Below are 22,001 nucleotides of genomic sequence, written 5' to 3' on the forward strand. Positions count from 1 at the left end.
GGACGTGCATTACGGTGTTCGTCGCTTATCAATGGGCATCGTTGAAATTGCCACCGTGTTTGCCGAACGAGCCGCGCGTTTCCTGCGCGGCCTGAAAGAAGAGAGAGAGAGAGAGAGAGAGAGAGTATTCCGGTCGGAAACGGATAGATCGATAGGCGCAGACGGTTATGATTAGAGTTTACGACCAATGAAAGATATTAACGCGTTCATGCACCGCTGATTACACGAGAAAATTGCAGCGAATCCCCTCCTACGGTTAATACGCGCGCCAACGTGCGCAGGTATAATGCGTCCCCCCCCCCCCCCCCCCCCTCCCCCCGTGAAATATGATTGGCCGCTCGCGGGCCATGGTGATTAATTCCAGTATTTCGAGCGTTCTTTCAATTTTCAAGCGCCGGGGCGCTTGATCGAGTAGATTAAATCTAACAGGTAATCGGCGAATGACGGTAAATTTTCTTTTTAATAATAAAATGATAAACGACGATTAATAATGTATACTGTAATAAATTGTTCGCGAAACGTTGCACTGCATGTGAATTTATTTTATTCGGAATTACGTATAATTTATTTCGGAAGCCAACGCGATTATCCTAAGCATATAACGTTTCGCGCATTTTATGAATGTCGTTAGGTAAAAGCTCCGCCGGTAATAACGCATTCTACAATAATTATTTGGATTTAAATTTTCGAAAGATACGCGTACTTGTAGAGTATTGATCGGCTTGGCAGTATAGTTTACAGAATCGCCAGAAACTTCTTGAAATTGGAAACAATCACTTGAAAACTTGCTCGTCCTTACTGTTCCTTTAAATACTTTGAAAAGCATTCAGAAGATCTTCTGAAGATCATTGTATATCCTTCCATAAATATAAAGTTCTTTTTCTATCAAACTGTTGACAAAATATATATATACTCGTCCGATGGCATTTATTTAAACGCACGTTTCTTTGTCCATCGCGTTCAACGAAACAACCAAATCACGTTTCTTATCGTCGCGAGAATTTTTTCGTCCGACTCGCAGACTCGGAAGGGGGAGGGTGGTGGTTACGCGTAGCGTTGATTCGTTCTTTCGGAAGGGAGGCAGTCGTAAACTGCCGGCGGATCGCGGATCGGTAATTTCGGTCGAAGCACGAGCGGGGAATTCCGCGACGCTGGAATAGAAGAGTGCCAGCTGAGCCCGATCGATATTTCGGACCGATCGGTTCGATATTAAGCCACGTTCTCCTCGAGGAGAACGTATCCCGACTTTACGACCGGTTTTTACGGGTTTCCTGCGAATTTGCTGCTCGCCCTGGCGGTGTCGGTTACTCTCCTCCACCCCCTCCCTACCACTTCTGTGGCCGTGTGCTACATGTTTCAGTATTTCGGTTAGTTCTGCGTCAGGATTGCAGACTATTCCTCGCCCCTCCGTTTTCTCACCACCGTCGTCGTCGTCGTCGTCGTCGTCGTCGTCGTTCGTAGCTCCTCGTGCGCTTGTATGTTCCTTCGAACTTTAACGAGTTTGTCCTATATGTAATCGCGTCGGTAGCGCAGCGACGCCGAAACATCAACGACAAATTGGATTTTGAAACAGTCTGTACGTGACCGCGGTGCCGTATCTAGACGCTCCGATGGCGAAACGGTGGATCCGATCTGCCGGTCTGTACGATTTACGAGGCTCGCCACCGTCTGTTCCCCACTGCCGGGGTAATCGTACCAGGGGGTACGCGGGAAATTTCGAGGCCGGACAGCCGTAAAAACGGCGAGAAATCATCGGCGCGATGCAACGCGAACCGAAATGGTTACACCCGAGTTTGGGAAGACGGTTGATTACCGCGATCCGCTACGATCTACTAGTAAACAATTGGTAGAACGTTGGTAGAGGTTGCTTTTTAGGAATTTCAGAGAACCACTGTGTTTAAAATATTGTGAGACACTTTAATTTGTTTCTTCGGCGATGTTCAATCGTCGATTGTACTGTTAATCACGTCCGGAAACGTGAAATTCGTTAACAAGTCGTGTATATTCAATTATTCTTATTATTAGTCGTAATCAGTAATGTTGTTTAATTGATATTATTTATCTTGTTAATCTTATTCGTAGCAAATTTCTCAACGTTGTGTATTTAGTCTCATTACTAGCCATCAAAGTATCATTCTAATTTTCTTATACAAAAAAAAAAAAAGTCACGAAAGTTACTGAGAATTGATCATTCGTTCCATTTGAGATCTGCAATAATTTTCAATTGTGAAATTCGCCTAAAAGTGTCCCAACTGGTCTGGAATAACGAAATTAGACGATCGTAAGAAAGAATGAATTACATCACCTAATCGAAGATTCTCTCGGTTTAATGCATGAATAATATATCGAGTAAAGAACGAAATAACTTGCGCTGTGAGAATTTCATCTGCCGAGGAAATTTCATACGAGCTTATGGAAAAAAAAAAATCTTGCGTTTCTCTGTTACAGTGAAATATCTGCGAGAGGTGACGCCGTACTTCAGGAAGGCTTCGATCATCCAGGAGGTGGGCTGGGAGCTGCAACGCGGATTTCTCAGCGCGACGCCCCCGCCCCCGAAGTCACCACCGCGAGCGGATACGCGGTATCTGCCGTTGCAACTCTGCAGACTCACCAGAGCTCATCCTTCCTCCGACCCCGGTGAGTTCGCTATCTTCGTGCTTTAATTTCAACCGCAACCGAAACGTCGTCGACGAAATTCCTCGCCGACTGAGTTCGCGAGCGCGCGAAAGCCGTAAAACGCGTCGCCGATTCGCCAAAGGACGAACGCGAGAAACGTTAATTAACGAGCCCGAGCTCGGTGAAACGGGGAACCAGCCACTCCGTATTTGGCTCTCCTTGGCCATTGTCCCTGAATTGAAAAACCTGTTGGCCGTTTTATTTTACTTTTTCGAGCAGGTCGTTCGATATTTAACAGGTTGAGCCATTGTCTTGCGTCACTTACGCTGGTTGAATTACGACTCGATGGATTGTATTTCGATTGTTCGGCTTCCATTTGGAAAATTTCAACATTGATTCCTCGAAATGATTCTTCGAATCTCAATTAAATTTTTAGGATAATTTTAGCTCGTTTCAAGTCAAGGGAGAGTCTTCGGTGCTTCGTAAGGAGAAAGAATCTTAATATTTTTAAATAATTTCGAACGCTGGGATTCAGTAGTTTCTCAATATTCTGGCAACGACGCGACGCGACATTTTGTGAAACATTTACAAACATTTTACATCTTTAATGACTGCGAGGTAATCTTCGAGTTTTCAATCTTGCGAGACGATAGGAAAATTCTCCGCTATTTTTGAAAATTGCTTCCCCTTGCGATGTTCGGCGTACGAAAGTGGCGAGAGGTAGAAGGAGGATCGGCGACGGTTTTGTTTCTAATGATACGGCGCGAGTTTGTGAAAACTCGACTTCACGGGTAAGCGAGGGCGGATACGAGTTGAAAAAAAAAAAAAAAAAAAAACTAGGCGAAGCGCGAGTTGGCAAATCGAATAAACGGGGCGAAATTTCTCTTGCCCTGCACGTTTAGAAGTAAACGTTTCAGCAGAACGTAACCCGGGATTACGTGCACAAGCCGTGTCTCGTGGGTGGCGCACCTCTCGAGAGCTGCATGCTCAGCGACCGAGATAATGACAGCCATAACGCAATTAACCCGTTTCTGGTATTACAGTCGAACGAGCGTGCGCGGCGCCGGCGTGCCGCGAGTTTGACAGTCAATTATCGTCTAATAGAATGAGAATTTCGCGCGAGAAAATCTTTCGTATCCCCGATTGTATTCGCGTGTGTGTCGCGTATACACGGTTCGTGCCTCCCCTTCGAAATTTTCAATGTATTACAGAAATCGAATTTTGTTATCGAACCCCGTATCGAATCTTTATAATTAGCATTTACTCTTTTATTCAATATGCTTCAGTTCTCGATTATTGAGTATCCTGGCGAGGAAATATTTAGGCACGTTATTGTATTTTTACTGGGGTGTCTTTATTTCATAGTTGTATAATTATGCCGTTTCATTGAAGAACAAACGACTTAATTTTATTATTCATTTTTAGACTTTCTTTTTTCTTCAGTACCTTAATTTTTGATTATTGAATATTCTGGCGAGAAAATATTCAGATACATTGTTTTTAATTTGTAGTTATGCTCCCACGTTGAAGAACAAACGACTTAATTTTATTGTTCATCTTCAGAATGAAGTAAACGATAATAAATCGTGGGAATAAGTTAAAAGAAAAACGCAACGTTCAATTTTCACGATCGTTTTTACTCTCAGTTAAATATTTATCATATTTGGAACAAAAATTATTTATTCATTTTACACAATCGAATTCCGTTGCAACAGCTGATGATTGATTTCTCGTATTTACAACAAGATTTACAAGGAACAGATGTTATCCCTTTTCCGCTGATGTCCACCTCTCCTCGTCACTGTTCACATTTATATTGTATGGTGTTTGAGACAACTAAAAGGGATCGTTCCGATTCTTTCGATCGCCGTTTAAATTTCAAGCGGCAGCGTCGAACACCACTTCCGGCAGAGAGCGTAACGCGAATCCACCCCTGGCAGGCTCGAAGACAATAGAGTACTCGTTTGCGTGTACACCAGATGGTGGTAAGTGGCTGCTGCGGCCACTGAATGGATCCAGTTTTCATCGAGATGCTTCTGTCTGTTCTCCTCCTCCGGAGGCAGACACCGCCACAAAGAGAAAGGGTTCGAAAAGAGTATCCGTCGCCCCCTGCGTCAATCCAACGTCGAGTTAATGAAAGGGTAATGGGCTCTTAATTCTGTAGAGCTCCTTCCTGGATCCTCCTCTTTTGCATGGGGCCCCTTCTGCTTTGGAACCCTCGCGACGTTCCTTTCTTCCCCCGTTTCTTTCACCCCTTTTCAACCCTCTCCCCTTTCTTCTTCGACAACTGTCTCCATTTGCCCAGAAGAAAGGAACCTTCGCGTCGTTCCGAAAGCATCCACGTCGCATTCGCCTCGGAGAAGGAACTCGGTCGTTTCCCAACGCTTTTGTTACCCTCTTTTTCTCTCTTCGTCGTCTGCATCCAGCTCGAAGAATTCGTAAATAAAGCACCGTTTGCTCCGCTGATTTTTTTCTCTTTTCTTTTTCTTTTTGTTTTCACCGTTCTCTCTCTCTCTCTCTCTCTCTCTCTTTTTCCCCGTTCTTGAACCATCAACGTCGAGGTCCCTCGACGGGGGATTTCGTCCGTCCTTCTTACCCGCGTTACGTAGATCTCTCTCCCCGTTTATTTCCGGATTTCTATCGTTTTGTTTGCACCGCGTTCCTCGCCACGGTCTTCGCCTTTCGCCGACTGGAAAAAGGAAACCGTGCGCTCTCTCCCCGGAGAATAGGCTGATACGGGACGTAGGTTCCAGCTAGACGGAATAACCGACGAGCAACGGGGAAAAGTAGAAAGGAAATCGCGCAGGGTCGAGGAATCAGCGAGCGGTTATTCCGGAAAGGAAACATCGAAACAGGTTTTCGATCAACACCAAAACTACCGAGGCGATCAAAACGACTAATTTATAACTTTCGTTCGAAGTTTTACGCGTCACGTCCGTATTCTTAGACATTCAAGTTATTTTTCGAAAGTTTCTCGTTAAATTATTTTTCATAAAGGCTTTATTTTGTTGTAAAGTCTTTCTTAATCGTTGGCAGTTTTAGTAAGTAGCAATGAAACCTCTATAAAAATAGGCTATCTATAGATTTACGATGGAAGAACTTTTCGTCAAGTTAATGAAATAAATAGGTTATCTCTATAAAGATATCTCTCTACGAAAATAGGCTATCTATAAAAATAGGCTATCTATAGATTTACGATGGAAGAACTTTTCGTCAAGTTAATGAAATCTCTGTCACACTAAAAATTCTTCACCCGCAACATTTGCAGATATTTTTAATTTCCTAATACACGTTTGACCCTTTATTTATTTCAACCCTTGAATGCGCAATTTCTTCAAAAGCCGTAAATTTTGAATACAGAGGAAGATACATTGAAAATTGCGATGTTCTTCAAAGCGGGTGGAAATTGTTTCGATTTTCTTTAACGTAGCATTGTCGCGTTTGTCCCGGTGTTACTAGCGCCGGATCTAAAAATTGGCGGGGGGTAAACACGGGGGGGGGGGGGAGAAATGTCGTTAAATTCATCCGGAGTTTGCTCGTCAAATATTCAACGTTCTTGCTCTTCCGCGTCTGCTGTTCGTCGTGTGCTCCCCGTTGGTCGCGTTTATCTTCGAACCGGCGAGTCTCGAGTCGGAAATTAAAGAAACCGGTTCATTGTACGGGGAAAGGAGACGAGCAATAACAAATACGTACAGGTTATTTCGCGAGCAGCTTGTGCAAACGTACCGTGTTCTCTGAACTTTCTCTCGAATCGATGTCGATCGAGTCGTGTTTTTACCCTTTGAACTGGCGAGAAAGATGGAGCGATTTGTTCATAAAATCGTCTGCTGATTCTTTTAGAAGGTACAATGGCGGACAGAAAAGAGTTTAAAGAAACGTGAAAAGCCATGATATATAATTGCCATAAATAGACGATCGTTATTAATGTTCAGTTGTAATGTCGTAGCAGGCGCTTTTAAACTTTCTTTTGTCCTTGTCCTTCATTGTACTTGTAACTCTTGCAGTGTCAGGATCGATGAATCTGTCGTGTCGAATCTCATGAAAGGACGTGTCTGCAACTTTTAAATCAAGTCGAATCACTCCACGTAGCAGAGAAGTAGCTTACGTGCATATTATTAAAATATTTTAACTGCATTAAGATCGAAGGTATATTGTACGTGGAATCATTTGTCAAATCAGATACCTCTATTTCAATATAACAAAAATAAATTAATATAATATCATAGATAATAATAATACCTATAAGGCAAATTATTTATTCAGTACCACACGCGTATAGTATTCGAATCAAATCAATTTTCAGGTTAATCTCATTGCGTAAATAGACGTTATCAGTTACTTACTATCTAGATAGATGTTACTATCAATGCTTTTTTTCCTCCCATCGTGCGTTAAGAATAGATAGAAAAAAAAAAATGGCAGACGTTAATGGGGGCTCTCGTTTCGCCGATAGGGAACGAACAACGAGTGGGTTCTATCGGTGCCGGTGCGCGTCTATACCGTTCGGTACGGCCGCGTTAAAATTTACGGTAAATCTCGTTGGGAGAGAGCTGCGGGTGGTTTCCATCAGCCGCGCGAGAAACGCGTCACGTTCGACCGGAATATCTTTTCGAGAGTTTATCCAGATGCCGGGGATTTCCGTGGCGGAGAAGCTTATTTACAATTTATCGCGACACGTAGCGAACCCGCCGCGTACGCCACTGACGGATGGGTAATTGTTATTTCGCGTCTCCCTCACTGTCCCGCGATGCCTGGCACAAATATGATTTTGTACGGCGTATCTGTGGGTACTCGTTGGCCCCTTGCCTCTGACATCGCGTATATTCCTTCGCCGTCTGTCTTGTTTCCTCCTCCTCTTTTCCGATTTCTTTTAAATAATGTACAACGCACGGGAATCGATTATTCTCGGTGTTTCTGCATTCTTCTTTCTCTCTCTCTAGAATAGAATTTTCCCACGCCTTTGCGTGTAATAATTTATTCATCAAAAATCGTTTCCAACATCTCTCTCTCTCTCTCTCTTTCTTTTTCTCTCTCTGTACTTTGGCGAGTAGCTCCCTCGTTGGTTTTACTTCCTTCCCGGTTTTCTTCGACGATGTATAACGTCGATGCTGGAATCAATTATTCCTTGCCTCGCTCGTTTCTCTTGTCTCTCTTTGCAGTATGCACTCACTCCCCAGTGGGTGGAACCTTTCCGCTCCGGTGCGTACGTTCGTTCTCCAAAAAAAAAAAAAAAAAAAGTCGAGAAAATCAGCGTTACTGTAAATCAAGCGTTAGGTTTATCGGTGGTAATACGCGTGAACGGATGGAAGACGGCGCGAATCGGTGGAGCGAGACGAGGGTGTGAGTGGCGGCCGGGGAAACGAGGAGGTCGCCGTTGACCGAGGGCAAACACGAAATGGACGGTGTAGCCAGGCTCGTCGATATTAGAGGATAAAGTGTAAAAAAAAAGTAGGAGGAAGAAGACGAAAAAGGGACAAGGGTAGGGACGGGAGGAGGGAATGGAAGATATCGACTATCGTTCGCGGCCGCTCTATCTACGAATTAAAACAGACCAGTGGACGCGTGAACGGTACAATGAAAATTGGCTAATTGAATTAGCGGGCAGCTGAGTGCGACCTGGATTGATAGGGGCTTACATAACCCCGACCGAGCCACCGTCAGGTTGTAGGCGGTTTCCATTAAAAGCAAGAGAGCTCCGCGCACCATCCGCTGAAAGAACCATCGCCGGAGCTCATCCAATTAAAATCACCTGTTAATTGTACGAATATCGAGTGCGCGCACGCGCCACTCCGCTCAGGCGAAATCCTCCTCAGGCTGGCCGCTCCATTATCCTCGAATTCGACGAGTATCCCCCTCCTCCTCCTTCTCCTCCTCCCCACGCGTCCCACACGCTTGTACTTTTTTAACGAAGCTGTTGTTGGCAAACCGGCGGGAAAAGAGGTATTTATACGTTGGTTGTAACACACGCGAGCCCTCATTTATCCGTCGAGCACTTTGCGGCTCGAGGAGAGGTGGGAGATGAGGAAAAAAAAAAAAAGAAGAAACATCGCGTCGATAATTCCCGACCTCCCGTTACGAAGTTTCGAATATTTCCCGATGGAATGGCCGACTTTTATCGGAGGAACTGAAGCCGAGGGACTCGATTTCGATTGCGAAACTCGCGAACTTTCTAATTAATGCCTGCGAGTGGTGTTCGAGTGTCGGGGAGCCACTCGCGATCGAGCCGCGGTTGTATTTGTAGCGGCGGATCGAGCACTTTGACCAGATATATGACACACTTTGTATTCGCGCCCCCCTCCCTCCACCACCATCACCACGTCACGAGCAGTTGGTCGTATCGAACGAGAAATTCCGACCGTGTACGCGTACACCACTGATAGAGTTTTGGATATCGAGACTTCTCATTTTGGACATTTAGTCACGATCGATTTTACTTCTTTCACTCTGTCGACTCTTTTTTCTAACTTGCACCAAGTGACACAATTGCTGTCTTTAATTGCTCGTGTATTCTGTAAACTACATTCATCGAACGTGTGCCATGTTGGTTAAATTTTTCTCGAGGCGAAACGCGCGGACGTTTTCACTTTCGACCTGGAGACACAACACGCGACGGACAAACGAGGGGGTTGGAAATCAACGAGGGTCGATGTTCGGCGGAGGCTCGAGATTCGACTGTACGCCAGTGGCCTGGCAGGGCGGAGGATGCGAGAGTTAAATTAGTTTCCGGGGGCAAAAGCTAGCTGCCGCCTGGTTTTCAGGGCTAACCCCCGTGTATAATTCCAGAACAGCTCCATCAGGCTGGAACCCACGAAGAACCTTCCATCCAAACCATCTACCATCCACTGCTGACGCCACTACCGCCGCGCCGCCACCCCTTAGCCGCTATCAACCATCTACCCGACCCGTCCTTTGCGCGCGTTCGCCTTGCCAGATTTCGCGGGGGCTGCAGTTTGCGAAGTTAATTACCGTCGGATAATTGCGCTCTATATGCCGGCCGGCTGATTAACGAGCCTGGATCAGCCGACGAGCCGCTTGTCCCTGTCTTTTGTTTCGTTATTCGGACAGAACGGTTGTCCAACCGGTGATTACGCTCTGCGACGGGGGCTCCACTTTGCGGAGACGAAACACGTGTAACACGTGTAACACGTGTCCGTCCCGGTTTCTTAGTTACGAAATTCTCGGAAAGTTCGAATTCAGAATTTTTCTTTTGTTTTTTTTTTTCTTCTTTTTTTGAACAATGTCGACAAAGTGAGATTATGATTAACACCTCTTGCGCTGGAATGACGTGCCACGCACGTCGAGAATTTTTGTGATATTTTTTTGATTTCAAGTATATTTCAATGATAAATTTATTATTTCTCAATAATTGATATTGTACAAGAGGAAAGCGACGAATTATTGTATACGATTTGGGCACTCGTTATGGTCTGCAATCAGTTGCCAGCGCAAGTGGTGAACATGTAATGTCGTCGTTTCTTTTCAAATTTAATAAACACTGCCTTCTAATGACAAGTTAAAAAAAAAAACAAAATCTTATACAGTATCCAAAAAACGATACCTCTAATACTAATTTCCATTCAATGTTCAGTTCTCACGAAGACGTGTAACAGTCAAACAATCGTGGCGTTTGAAATGGTTTGGTTATTGGACGTCTCGAACCAGGAAATAAAATTGACAAAAGTGACAGAATCGTCGTTTGATCTTTCTTCAAATGTCTTTCGTGATCACCAGCTATTATTGACCGACTAGCTAATTTACCAGCGTTTGAATCTTCGGCATTAGTCCTTTCAGAGAAGCTTCATTCATAGTGCAAAGGGTGTAGTTAACGTCCGTCAGCAAAGGGTATCAGCGGTTTGAGTCTACGTGACCGACCTTCGTTGGCCACTCGAGCATCAAATATTCGGGTCTAGACCTTAGTTTATGGCAGGACGATGTTCGGGATCCTGTGATCAAGAGTCACGTAAACCAAGTCGAAGTTTGTGACCTTGCACGCCTCTATTTTCGATACAGACTTCTCTCTGAAAGAATTATTTCATCGGATCGTGAGCTCGCTTTCGTTTGACTCTGTTTGAAGACTGTTGAATTCAAGTCAATTATCTTGGTTGGATCTAAATGTCTCGTAGTTCCAAGAAAAGTTTTACCTGTTCGAATGAGATGATTTCATATATAAATATAAATTTCTATCGATTTTTGATTTATCGAGACTTCATTCTCCCGAGAGTTTTTGGGAGATTTGTGTCAGAAAGGAGGTTACCTAGTTACTCTCTGCCAAAGATCCTTCAGTATCGAAAGAAACGATCCGTCAAAGCACCCAAAGAAAGTGCCATGAGCGCAAATAATTGCACTCATCGAACGTAAAATGGCCTTTTCTCTGAAAGTCTTTTCTTCCTAACGAGAACGAACAAGCGCGAGCGATTAAACGGAGGCAAAAGTTTTGACGCGGAATCGGAGATCGGCAGCGAGAAGAAGTAGCAGGCTTCTTCGTCGGTGACGAAGGAATGGAGCGGAAAAAAGGTAACGAGCGTTCTGGAATTGCAGGCGGCGTGTTATATCGGTAACAAGCGGAATTGTATTGTGCGTGGAAGGCCCTCGGGCGTGCGCTACCTGTTCTCATTACCATCGAGGCGTTCTGCGAATCGCGTGCGGACGCGAGGTGGCGCGTGCGACCGGGGCCCCGGGGACTATTATCAGACCGTGTAGACTTCGTCTACGTCGTCTACGTCGCCGTGACGCAGCGCCAGGCTTCCATTATCCTCTAATATCGTTACACGAGGTCGCGCCGCTACGGTTTGTAGAACCGACGGCCACGATAATGCCCGTTACGCTAACGACAGGGATATCGTTACCGGCGATTGTGTCCGCGTACGTGACGTATCTATCTCGACCGTTTCCTTTCTCTCTCTCTCTCTCTCTCTCTCTCTCTCTCTCTCCCTCTCGATTATTATTTAATAACGGAACCCGCAGGGGTTTCCGTCTCCGTTCCCTTCGCTTTGAGCGATCTACAGATAAGCTCGGACTCTACATTTTTCATCGTCTCTTTAACTTCTAGTTTACGGTTTGTTTAGAGAGATTTTTGTTGGCGTTACAATTATTGGATAGATTTCTTGTTCGATTGATGGAATCGATCCGCGACGTGTACTTGAATATGTAGAATTTTATTCGTTTATCATTTCGTTGACGTTCAGATAGAGGAATTCGTTTGATCAGGTAACATCTCGTGTTACATTGTGGATATTATATCTTGCAGTGATATACAGTCATAGACAGTGCATTGTCTACACACACAGTTGTACGCGCAGTATGTTAAAATCGTGAAATGTACAGAAATATTTATAAAATTCACGCAGCTCTACGTCAAACAAGTATCCAAATTTTTGGACCATTGTGTAAACGAAATTGGATTCGATGGAAATGAACGTACTTTTCTATCTGAACGAGAACAGGTGTTAAATTTAGCATATACACTTTTACAAATATTTATTATAAATAGGACAATGGGATTGATCTATAATTAAACCACGAATCTTTTTACAATACACTGACACGCAACGTCTTCATTCAACTCTATCGCCAATAAAACCAATTCTATCCTTAAAAAAAAAAAGACGTTGGTAAAATTGATAATTCTTAATGCACAGTAGAACAACCAGAAATTAAAAATTAGATTATGAGTCGATCTTTACTCCATAAAAATCAGTCCTACCGTAAAAAAAAAAAAAAGAAACGCCGTCAAACTTCGAGAAACCCCGATCAAACCTTGAGAAGCACCATGAGACGTTCGCAAACGCGTTTACTTTCACGGTTCAACCAGCCTGGCAGTCTGGAATTCGGTGATACGCACGAGATGACCGTCGTTGACGGCGTTTGAATTTATTGCTCCGGGATTGTAAAATTTTGGCGCTGAACCGCTGTCCGCGCGATCGTTGCCCGTGACCGATGCCTCGGTCAGGTAACGCTGTCCGTCTGCAATCTGTTACCGCGATCGGGATGTAAAGTTTACATCGATGAAACGTAATTTCGTCGACGTAGTTTCGCTTGTCGGGCGGCGTTCACAACCCTCCCCTCCCCCTTTTCCCCTCCCGATGATCGATACAGCCTCTGTATCGGGCGACTCGTAGAACCGCAACTTCTCTCGCGCGGAAAACCCGTTCGCTCGGCCCCCGGTTCGATCGATACTTTCGATTCCCGAAAGTTTCCAACCCCGTTCGAGCCGCGCTCGGCGTTGAATTTCCTGGATACAGCCTGCTGCCCGATGGACTTTTAATTGCACCGTTTCCCGACGTTTTCATCCCGCGGGCCAACTTCCAACGCGAGATCTCGACGTTTCGGGAATCGCTTTGCCTTCTCGCGATCGTTTCATAGCCGGAGTGCCGGCCAATCGAATGGAAACGACACGTTTTCGAATTTGAAAGCGATTCTAGAAAGAGAGATATCACTCACCGTTCGGAAGTTAGGGGGATTTTTCTGTTTGTTGGCTGTGTGTCGTGTGTGACGCGATCGATTTTAAAAATCAAATCTCAGAGTTGAATAGGTGTGAAATAATTTCCATTTGTGAATTTTCGTTTGTGAGTTTGATACTTGAGGTTGACCGAGCACACGATGTGATTTATTAAAAAGAAGTAGATTACGCATGGACAGAGAGAGGTAAAGGAGTTATTAATCGAGTGACGAATTAACTAGCCAGCCACCGGGCAAATTTCGTCCGATTTTTATCTGGCGAGTTCTACTTTTTCGATGGAAGTAATTGAGAAAAAAAAAAAAAAGGGGGAACTGGATTTTCACACACGTGAAAGGAAATTGTTCACGCGTGAAATATCTATCGTGAAGTATCAACGTAGAACGCCGATTACAATTTTCAACAGGCGGAGTAAATTCGCGTTTAAGTTGCGCTACTTTGATCACTTTGCACTCGAATCGCGCAAAATACAAAATGTACATAGAAATTCGCGGTTCGTTCGCTATCTCCACAACTCGAAAAATTCCCCCCGACGAGGAAATATAACGCTTGTCACTGGTAATTTGTCGGCAATTGCGGAGTTAATTTAATCACGCGCGTGTGTACCCGCACGTTTCACAGTTACTTAATCTTAAAACACTGTGAAATACGTACTCTAGGATCGGTCTGCATTTCTGAATAACCTGACCGAAATAGATAATTGAGACGACTCACAACGTTTTCAGTATAATAATTAAGAAATGTTTCGAATGTTGGTAAATGCGAGATCCTCTCGAACGCGTTTCTCCATAAAGATGAAAGAAGAAGAATGGGGTGTTTGCAGTTGAAACAATGGAACGAAAGGGCAATGGCTGGCAGAGACATTCTCCCAGTCTCGGCGTTCACGCAATTTCGCTCGGTCGTGCATCATTTTGCGGGCAAAAACGTTCAGTGACACTCGTCGTGCCCGTATCCCGGTCGTCAATTTCAGCCCGTCGGTGGTGGTCGACCACCGGGCTTACTGCCCGAAAGTTATGAATTGCGAAAACGTTGCGCGACGCTGGCTGGGGCCCGCCCGCCTTTCGTAAATTACCAGATGAAAATATACACGCGGCCGCGTGTACGGGTTTGTTCGATCGCGACTGATAATCGAATAAAACGGCGGAAATGTGGCCCTCGGGAGAGATATTCGCCGATCCGCGTACCTGCGGATTAACGTTCGCGAACGAAAAAAGAAGAAAGAAAAAACAGAAAAAGATTAAAAAAAAAAACAAAAAAGAGAGAGACAGAGAGAAGGGTGGAAAACGCGTGGAACGTTTGACAAACGCGGCCCTTTCGTCGCTGGCCCGCCACGTGGAATATGCTGCCGCCATCCGCCGTTTTAGTTTCCCTTCGATTTATTTCCGCGCGATGGATATCAAGCGCGGTCCGATTCGATCGGGGATTTCCAAGAATTTTCCTAGCCTGCGATCTATAAATTTTTGAATTTCCGCCGGTTTTTACCTTGTTTCGAACGCCGTTTCGCCGAGAAATGTTTGTACAGTCTGTGAATTTATCTTGGAACATTTTGATACTCCACTAACATTGCGGGTGAGGGACCACTGTCACGATTAGGTGACTCGAGTTCAATTATATATTTTGTATAGTGTTCAAGGAGAAACGATCCCTAAATGTATCGATAAATCTCAATATTCAATACGACCATCTTCAGCGATGTAATTGTAATTTATAGTCAATCTTGCGTTGAGTTTCCGAATGCTTTATAATTCCAATGTGATGAGAAATGTGAAAGTAAACGAACAATGAGTCGATAGATATATTATGCGTCCCGGAAAGCGTTCGACTATCTCGCGAGTATCACAACGTTAGATCCGCATGAATATTCATTCGCAAATAATTATTCATTCCGTTTCAATAATATATGGCTCGGTGGAAGGTAAATTTAAATCTCGACGAACGATTAATCGCGTCTTCCAATCGCGGGGCTGATTGTTTCCCTCAACTTCGAGATCTATTTTTAAAATATTATTCCCCGAAAATTATTCCCCTGAAAAGAAGCGAGTGAAATTATTTCACCCCTTCTCGAGGAATTTCAATTCCCATCGCTGGAACCACAACGATGGATTCCTAATTGTAATAACAAAAAGAAAAAAAAAAAAACGAAGCGCGCCAAATTAAATATAAATACTATTTATTTATTTAATAAAAATGCTGGTACAAATAATAGATAATGAAAGTAAGAACTAATACAGATTAACAACTAATATAGGCGGTTACAACTCAGATAAATTCTTTTTCACAACCCAGTCGACTTTCTCTCCTTTCTCAAAAAAAAAAAAAAAAGTCACGCTTCTCCCACCACGTTTATACATTTCTACGATCAGCAAACGCAACTAAAAATAATTACAACCACAAAAGTTACAACTTAACAACGACGTACGATAATAACCTACGATACTAGAGATTTATCTCGCATTTGGAAATAAGGCGAGTGGCTGCACGGAATATATTCCTGAAAGCTTATCTTCTCCTTCGCGTAACGAGAGCCCCGGACCCGAAGTGCTCCTACGTCGAGTAAATTCGATCAGAAAGTTTATCGAGCCGCGATATAGCTTTATTGTTTGCAGCTAGGTTTTATTTGCTCGGGCATGCAGCCCGACGTATTAGCTTGGCGAATCGATGTCCGAGTGAGACCGGGAGGGGATACACGGGCCTCGAAAGAGCACGGGGACACAAAACCTCGGCTTTGTCCGCGAAGCGCACGCCGGGAATTGCGCGAATATTAACAGATCCGACCAGGGAAATGGCTAATATATCCGTGTCGCGGTTGTTTATCCGCAGCGAGATTAGAACCCCGGGATTCCAATCCCAAAGAATCGATCGCAGTTTTTCTTTTTTTTTTTTTTCTCCATTGTTTCCCCCCTTTTCTTCTGTTTTTCTAGCATTTTATTCAAGAAACCGGCTCCGAGTATCGGAAAAACCCGCGAGCTCATTGAAACTAGTAGACGACGCAGATGTTCAATTAGTCGATATTCGAGGAAGCCGACTCTTCTTGTTGCGCTTTTTTAAGATTAATGGTCTTCCCGTCTCTCCTGCTTCTCGTGATTACTCTCGTAATTTTCGACGGGAGTGGATAAATGTAAAGTTCTGTGTCCTGCATCTTGATGTTGGAAATTGTACGTTCTCTGTCTTGGAGAATAAATTTTTTTTTTTTTGAGGTTTATTAAATCTATATCTGTAGAATTAATTAGGAAGTAAGAATATAAACTTTACGCATTAAGATTTTTAGGAAAGTGTAAACAATAGCAGGCCGGGGTATCTGATTTAACAATTGTTATGTCCATTTTTAGGGGCAAGAATAATTTGTACTTGCCGAGGTTCTTGACAAACTTAAAGTCCTTTCAATCATGAAGTCATAGTGTTAAATGTTTTATTGGAGAATTTTGTGTTCTTCTCCAGACTAAAGACGTAGAAATATACAACAATAGAAAGAATATATAAATTTCCAAAAATAAAGGTTCGAAGGATGAAACGATTTTTCGAACAGTCAATTTTGCAGCGCAAGTATCCGCGAGATCATCGACCAATCTTGATTTAATCTTCGAATTCACTCCGAAATTGCTCGTTTCAATCTTTGTACGTGACAAAAACTTACGCGGCAACGTGAGTCACGATAAATCGTCCCGAATCACGGAATCGTCCTTGAAACTACCCGAAAATATCTCGCGTGCTCCGCAAGAGCCTAGTTGGAAACATCTTTCACAGACGCTCGTTTCTGCCCGTGCGATCCGTCGTTAAATAAATCATCGCAGTTAACTTTGATCTCTTAGCTCGTTCGTCGCTGGCAAACGAACTGGTGGCCCTTTTCCCGCAGGTGTATCGACGCCAGGTGACATTTCGCTCGGCTGCATCTCGAGATCCGGCGTCTTAAACCTCTCCTGAAACGACGACGACGACAGCTTTCATCCCTTCCCCACTCCCTCCGCCACTTGCAAAAGCGTTTCCTGCTGCGTAAATTGTGGCTGGCACACGGTCTTCCCGGAATCCCTCGAAGGGATCGTTTTCGCCGCAGCAGCAGCCGTTGAGAGCCAAGCGACGCGGCAATACCTTGATTGCACGGATATTAATTAATCGAGATCCCCTCGGTGCAAACGTGCCCCCACCCGCCCTTCGCCCCGCTTCCTGATCCAGGGAAATCAGGACGCTTTGCCCGACGAATCGCGCGAACGTCATCGTTTCCCTCGCTCGCTCGTACACACCTTGGACTATCGCAGTCGCAACTAGTCTCCCATCGTCGATAGCCGTCCTTCTTCGCAGTCGCCGAAGTGTCGTTGAATATTTCACCGTCCTTGGACAGACAAGGAGATTTCCTAGCCTATGTTAACGCGCGGAGAATATTTTGAGAGAAGATGGGGTATTTTCGCGGGACGATTTTAAGTTGTTTTCAAAATAGATATGTAGGAATCCCGGCTTGAGACGCCAATTTGTAGGAATTTTGATAAAAGAATGGTTGTTTATTTTAGGTTAAATAAAGGAAATTTGTTTAATGATGATTATAAATGACGTTTTACACTGTTTTCTTAATTGCTAAACTCGCTAGGCTGGCAACTCTCAATTCAGTCTTTTCTATTTCACTGCTCGCTCATTCTGCTCTCGCTGACGTCTCGACACTCACTGCCTTCTTCCTCATCTGCACAAAATTCGTCATTCATACCCTTAGTGTCTTAAACGCTAGGCTTGGAGGGCTTGCCACAAACAATCCCAAGTCCTAGGCCTAACTTTCTCTACTGTTTATGGTTCACCACTGTGGGACATTTGTAATCGTTGGGCACTGGAGAGAGTTCCGGACCCTTTCCCAGAATTTGCCCATCCCACAGATGTAAAAATATTCTGCGTGCAACTCGTCAACCCCTTGATTTACAATGACGTCGTTGAGGAGAGACTACCGAATGATTAATTTCGTTTATAAGTATAAGCACAAGTGTAAACATCATTTTCGTCAAGTTTATGCAAATGTTAAAAATGGAAGATAAATATATCATTTCTTTGGTCACGTCGAATATCATTTAATTTCAATTAAATCAGTAATTGAAATCAATGAAAATCTGCACGACCTGTTTGAACAAAAGTCGATTATTAATCTTGGTGATATTACCCGTGTCTTTTTAGCAATTCTGAATTCTTATATAATCGATGGAATACACTTAGAATGACAAAATACAGAATCGATGGAATAGTTCGCTAGTAGTAACGCATGATTTTCGAACTGTATTATTGTACAACGCCTCCTTCCATTATTTCAAATATCTTAATATCGAGACGTCATGTGTCGCAGAATCTGTAACCGAATGTTTAGTAACAGATTTCTTTTTTCCGACGTATGTATGTGTAATATTTAAAGAATTAAGATATTGAAGAGTAGAATAAGCATATTTGCAAGTTATTCTTTTATTTTTACGTCTCGTCTATTTAATTTCTTCAGTTTTTTTGTATTTTCAACATCTCCTTTGCTACGTCCGACAGCTGAGTCGTTTTTCTGAATCGACAATCAAAAGCACAGAAACAGAAGGAACTTCAAAGGAATTTGATATTTGGCATTCTCTCGTTAGAAGTCTCGCTAGTAAGGCGGAGTGGCAACTTCACATCCACACACATCCACAAACGAACATCTCGCGAGGATGAAATATCGTCCACCGTATTTTCCTCGCTCCGCTCTTTAATAAATCGCGTAGTTTTCGGCGTTTCGCCGGGTTTATGTCGCGTTGTATCATCTGCGTCACGGGAGCGGCGAGTATTCCGCAACAGTCCCACCTGGGAAGCATCTGTCGAAACAGTTTCCAGATGATGGCCGATCGTCGTTGTCGAGATTCGCGGGCATAAATTTCGTAAGTCTGCCGGCGAGAGAGATATCGATCGGGGGCAGGGGGCGAGGGGGATAGACAGAGGAGAGACGAAAGCGCGGGCCGCTTTCATCCTGCCTTCATCCGGCGAATTTCCTTGTTAACGAAACTCGGGAGGCCTGGCTGCCCGGGGCATTCAACGAAATACTTAATCAGTTCGATCGTAAATCCCGATAAAAAAGTTGGCCGGGCGTGCGGCAGCCGGCGAGAAGGAACGAACGAGAGGAACTTGGGGAATTATTTCGAGCGGACGGAGCTATTAAAAGGCTTTTTAAAAGCTGCTTTAGCCTGGCCGGCGAACAGCGGGCGGGGAGGGGGCGGGGGAGCAGGCAGGCCAGCGTGCACCCGGGGCTTTTTAATGAAATTTCCACGGGAAGCCACGTTTGCACAATCGTTCCCGCCCGAGCGGAGAGAAAGACCGAGATCCATTGTGTCGCGGGATCCCGGTCGCGGAGCTACTTAAAATTCAATAATCCGCCGGCTAAGCTGCTGACATGGGGCCGGACCAGAGCGAGCCAGAGAAAGAGAGAAAGAGAGAGAGAGAGAGAGAGAGACCAGAGGAGGAGTTTTCTTATTAATTAGTCGACGATTTGTAGCCGGGCGTACATCGTCGCGGTGGCCTCTCTCGGATAATCGTGCGAGGAGAGAGGCACGACAGCATCAGGAAGATAGATGTCGGAGGCGATGAGACGGTCTCCGAGGCCAAGATCTCTCTCGCCCGGGCAATAACTCAGCTCGCCGCTCGCGCACGCGGCTAATTAAACGACCCGTATCGGCCAGTGGCTTTGCTCGACTTAATTTGAATTAGCGGTAAGTCGGTGCACGCTCGCTTAAGTTGCCGCGTTAATGAAACTGCGAAACCACTCTGCCGAGTTTATGCACGCTCGCACAAAGCCACCTCTCTCTCTCTCTCTCTCTCTCTCTCTCTCTCTCTCTCTCTTTGGTAGTTTGAGGAACGAAGAGAGAGAAAGTCATCCTCACGGCAGTGCACTCTGTACTCTAGTATAACGCAACGTTAGTCCTCGAATTTTCGTGCCACGCCACTTGTCGCCAAGTCCTTCTCCTTTCTGGCTGCGCGTTTGCCTTCCCCGAGTTTCCAGCTTGTTTTCTTACATGTCCCGGGGAAATCGCGAAACTCGTGCCCGCGCGCGCGCGCGTGTGTGTTTAGTCAGCCTGACTTTAGGAGGTGGCTGCGCGACCTAAAAATCCCTCGTTCCAGATTGTAACTCGGCTCTCGAGTCTCTCCTGTTTCGGAATTCGATGTTACGCGAGAGTTACTCCGTGTTACGTTGTAATTGCTCTTGGATCTTCTTTTCGAGAGATGTTATAGTTTGCCAAAGTTAGCTGTAAAGGTTTCGATTTTTTGGTAAGTTTGTAGTCTCGCGCTTGTACCTCTTTCCTCAGAGGTGTCGTAATTGCAGAACAAACATTTCATCGGTATGTAATAAAATTGTTAAGCTGTGCGAATTTTATCCAATTATAACTGATATTTCATACTTGAGCTACAGCGTTATTTCTCGAAACACCTAACAAGGTAGTTCCTTTTTAAAGCTTCAGAAGTTGCGTGTCGATTCTTGACAAGTTTACAACTGAAAATTTCACTCATCATGTGCAAATTACCAGTCCGATCTGTAAATTCCCCAAGCTGTAAGAATTCCATTTTCAAATTACACAATTGATATAACTTCATCGCTCAAATCCGAGTAGAAGTACCCAAGTAGATTCTCCGAATATTGACAAAGACCAAAGTTCCTGGAACATGGATTCTGAATTATGCGTTAAATCCTCTAAATTGTGACACAGCTCTCTCTCTCTCTCTCTCTCTCTCTCTCTCTCAAGAGTCGTTCGTATCGGAGACGTTCTTCATCTGTGTACAGATGTGTATGTACATCGAGTTCGATCGCGGCTGCCACGGGCCAATGTGTTTAGCGGACGTGGCCGGCAAAAACGTCTGGTCTCGGGGAGCCGGAAGTTGGCGCAGTCCGGTCACGCGTGTGGATCCTGACAATTAGGAGCAGAAGGAAGATGATGCGGTTTGGCGACGAAGAGAACACGCTGGTGAACGCGGCCCGAGAAAGAGGAAGAATAAGGGAGATGGCACCAGCTCCGAATCTAGGTACTGTAGATTACTGGAGAAAAGGGAGAACCAAGGGGTTGTACACCGAGACGTGTACGAATTTATCGATCGCGAGGTGTTGCTTTATTTGGGCTTAATGGAGTGGAGACTGCACGTCGGTGATGAAAACCACCGGCGGTTTAGTCGGATCTGGAGCGGAAGCGAAAATTGTGAGACCCTCGCCTCCTTGGAAATTTTCGTTCCTCGACGTTGATTAAGTCACGGAATTACCACGGCGGCTGATATTTCAAAATTCAGGGGAGGAAAACTAAAAGAACACGGATGAAAGAGAGAGAGAGAGAGAGAGAGAGAGAGATGTTTTAGTAGAAATATTTCGTGGAAAATAAGATGAGGGAAATTTTTCACCACCAGAGGGGAAGGTGGTTCTGCCTTGTGATCATTTCGAAATTTTAATGAAAAATCCCGTGGAAAATTGGCGTGAGAAACAAACAAACAAAAAAAGGAAGAAATTACAGAGGACATTTCGAGTTAATATTTTCAAATGCGCAAGTTGGCGAAAAACTACCAGGGGCGAAACTAGAGGGTAGGAAAGGGCGGATTGGAGCCTAGTCGAGAGGCGCGAACAGCGGAGTTGAAAGGGAGAATGACAACGGGCATATCGAGAGAATGCAGCTCGGGTAGCCGGAATAGGAGTTAGGTTTAGGTGTCCGGAGACGGCGGGCTCTAATGTCGTCCCATTGTCCCGCACTCTACCGCGGACTCGAAACCTTGTTAACTCCCCCGGAAACAGTTAACAGCGGCACGTTCGACTGGCAGCGCCGGCCAACCACCACCGTCGGCTTGCTTGCTTCACTATGGTATCCCAGCTTCGACCTGAATCACGGACTCCTCGCTTCAGCGACGTTACTTTCTACAAATGGAACAGCCTCGACCCTACATACAAACGAGGCCCTCTCGCTCGCACCTTCAGCTC

General features: G+C 44.7%; 1 protein-coding gene across 1 annotated transcript in view; it reads left to right on the top strand.

The window, feature by feature from the left end:
- Window positions 1-22,001, top strand: part of LOC122535704 (beta-1-syntrophin-like) — a gene marked incomplete at its 5' end in the record, with an annotated part of 139,688 nt that overhangs the window by 18,762 nt on the left and 98,925 nt on the right. Inside the window, one exon of the mRNA XM_043667453.1 lies at window positions 2,449-2,637. Within this exon, the coding sequence (XP_043523388.1) occupies window positions 2,449-2,637 (189 nt within the window). The remainder of the gene's footprint in view (window positions 1-2,448; window positions 2,638-22,001) is intronic.

This window comes from Frieseomelitta varia, unplaced genomic scaffold (genome assembly GCF_011392965.1).
Source record: "Frieseomelitta varia isolate USP_RPSP 00005682 unplaced genomic scaffold, Fvar_1.2 scaffold_755, whole genome shotgun sequence".
In the NCBI taxonomy this organism is placed as follows: domain Eukaryota; kingdom Metazoa; phylum Arthropoda; class Insecta; order Hymenoptera; family Apidae; genus Frieseomelitta; species Frieseomelitta varia.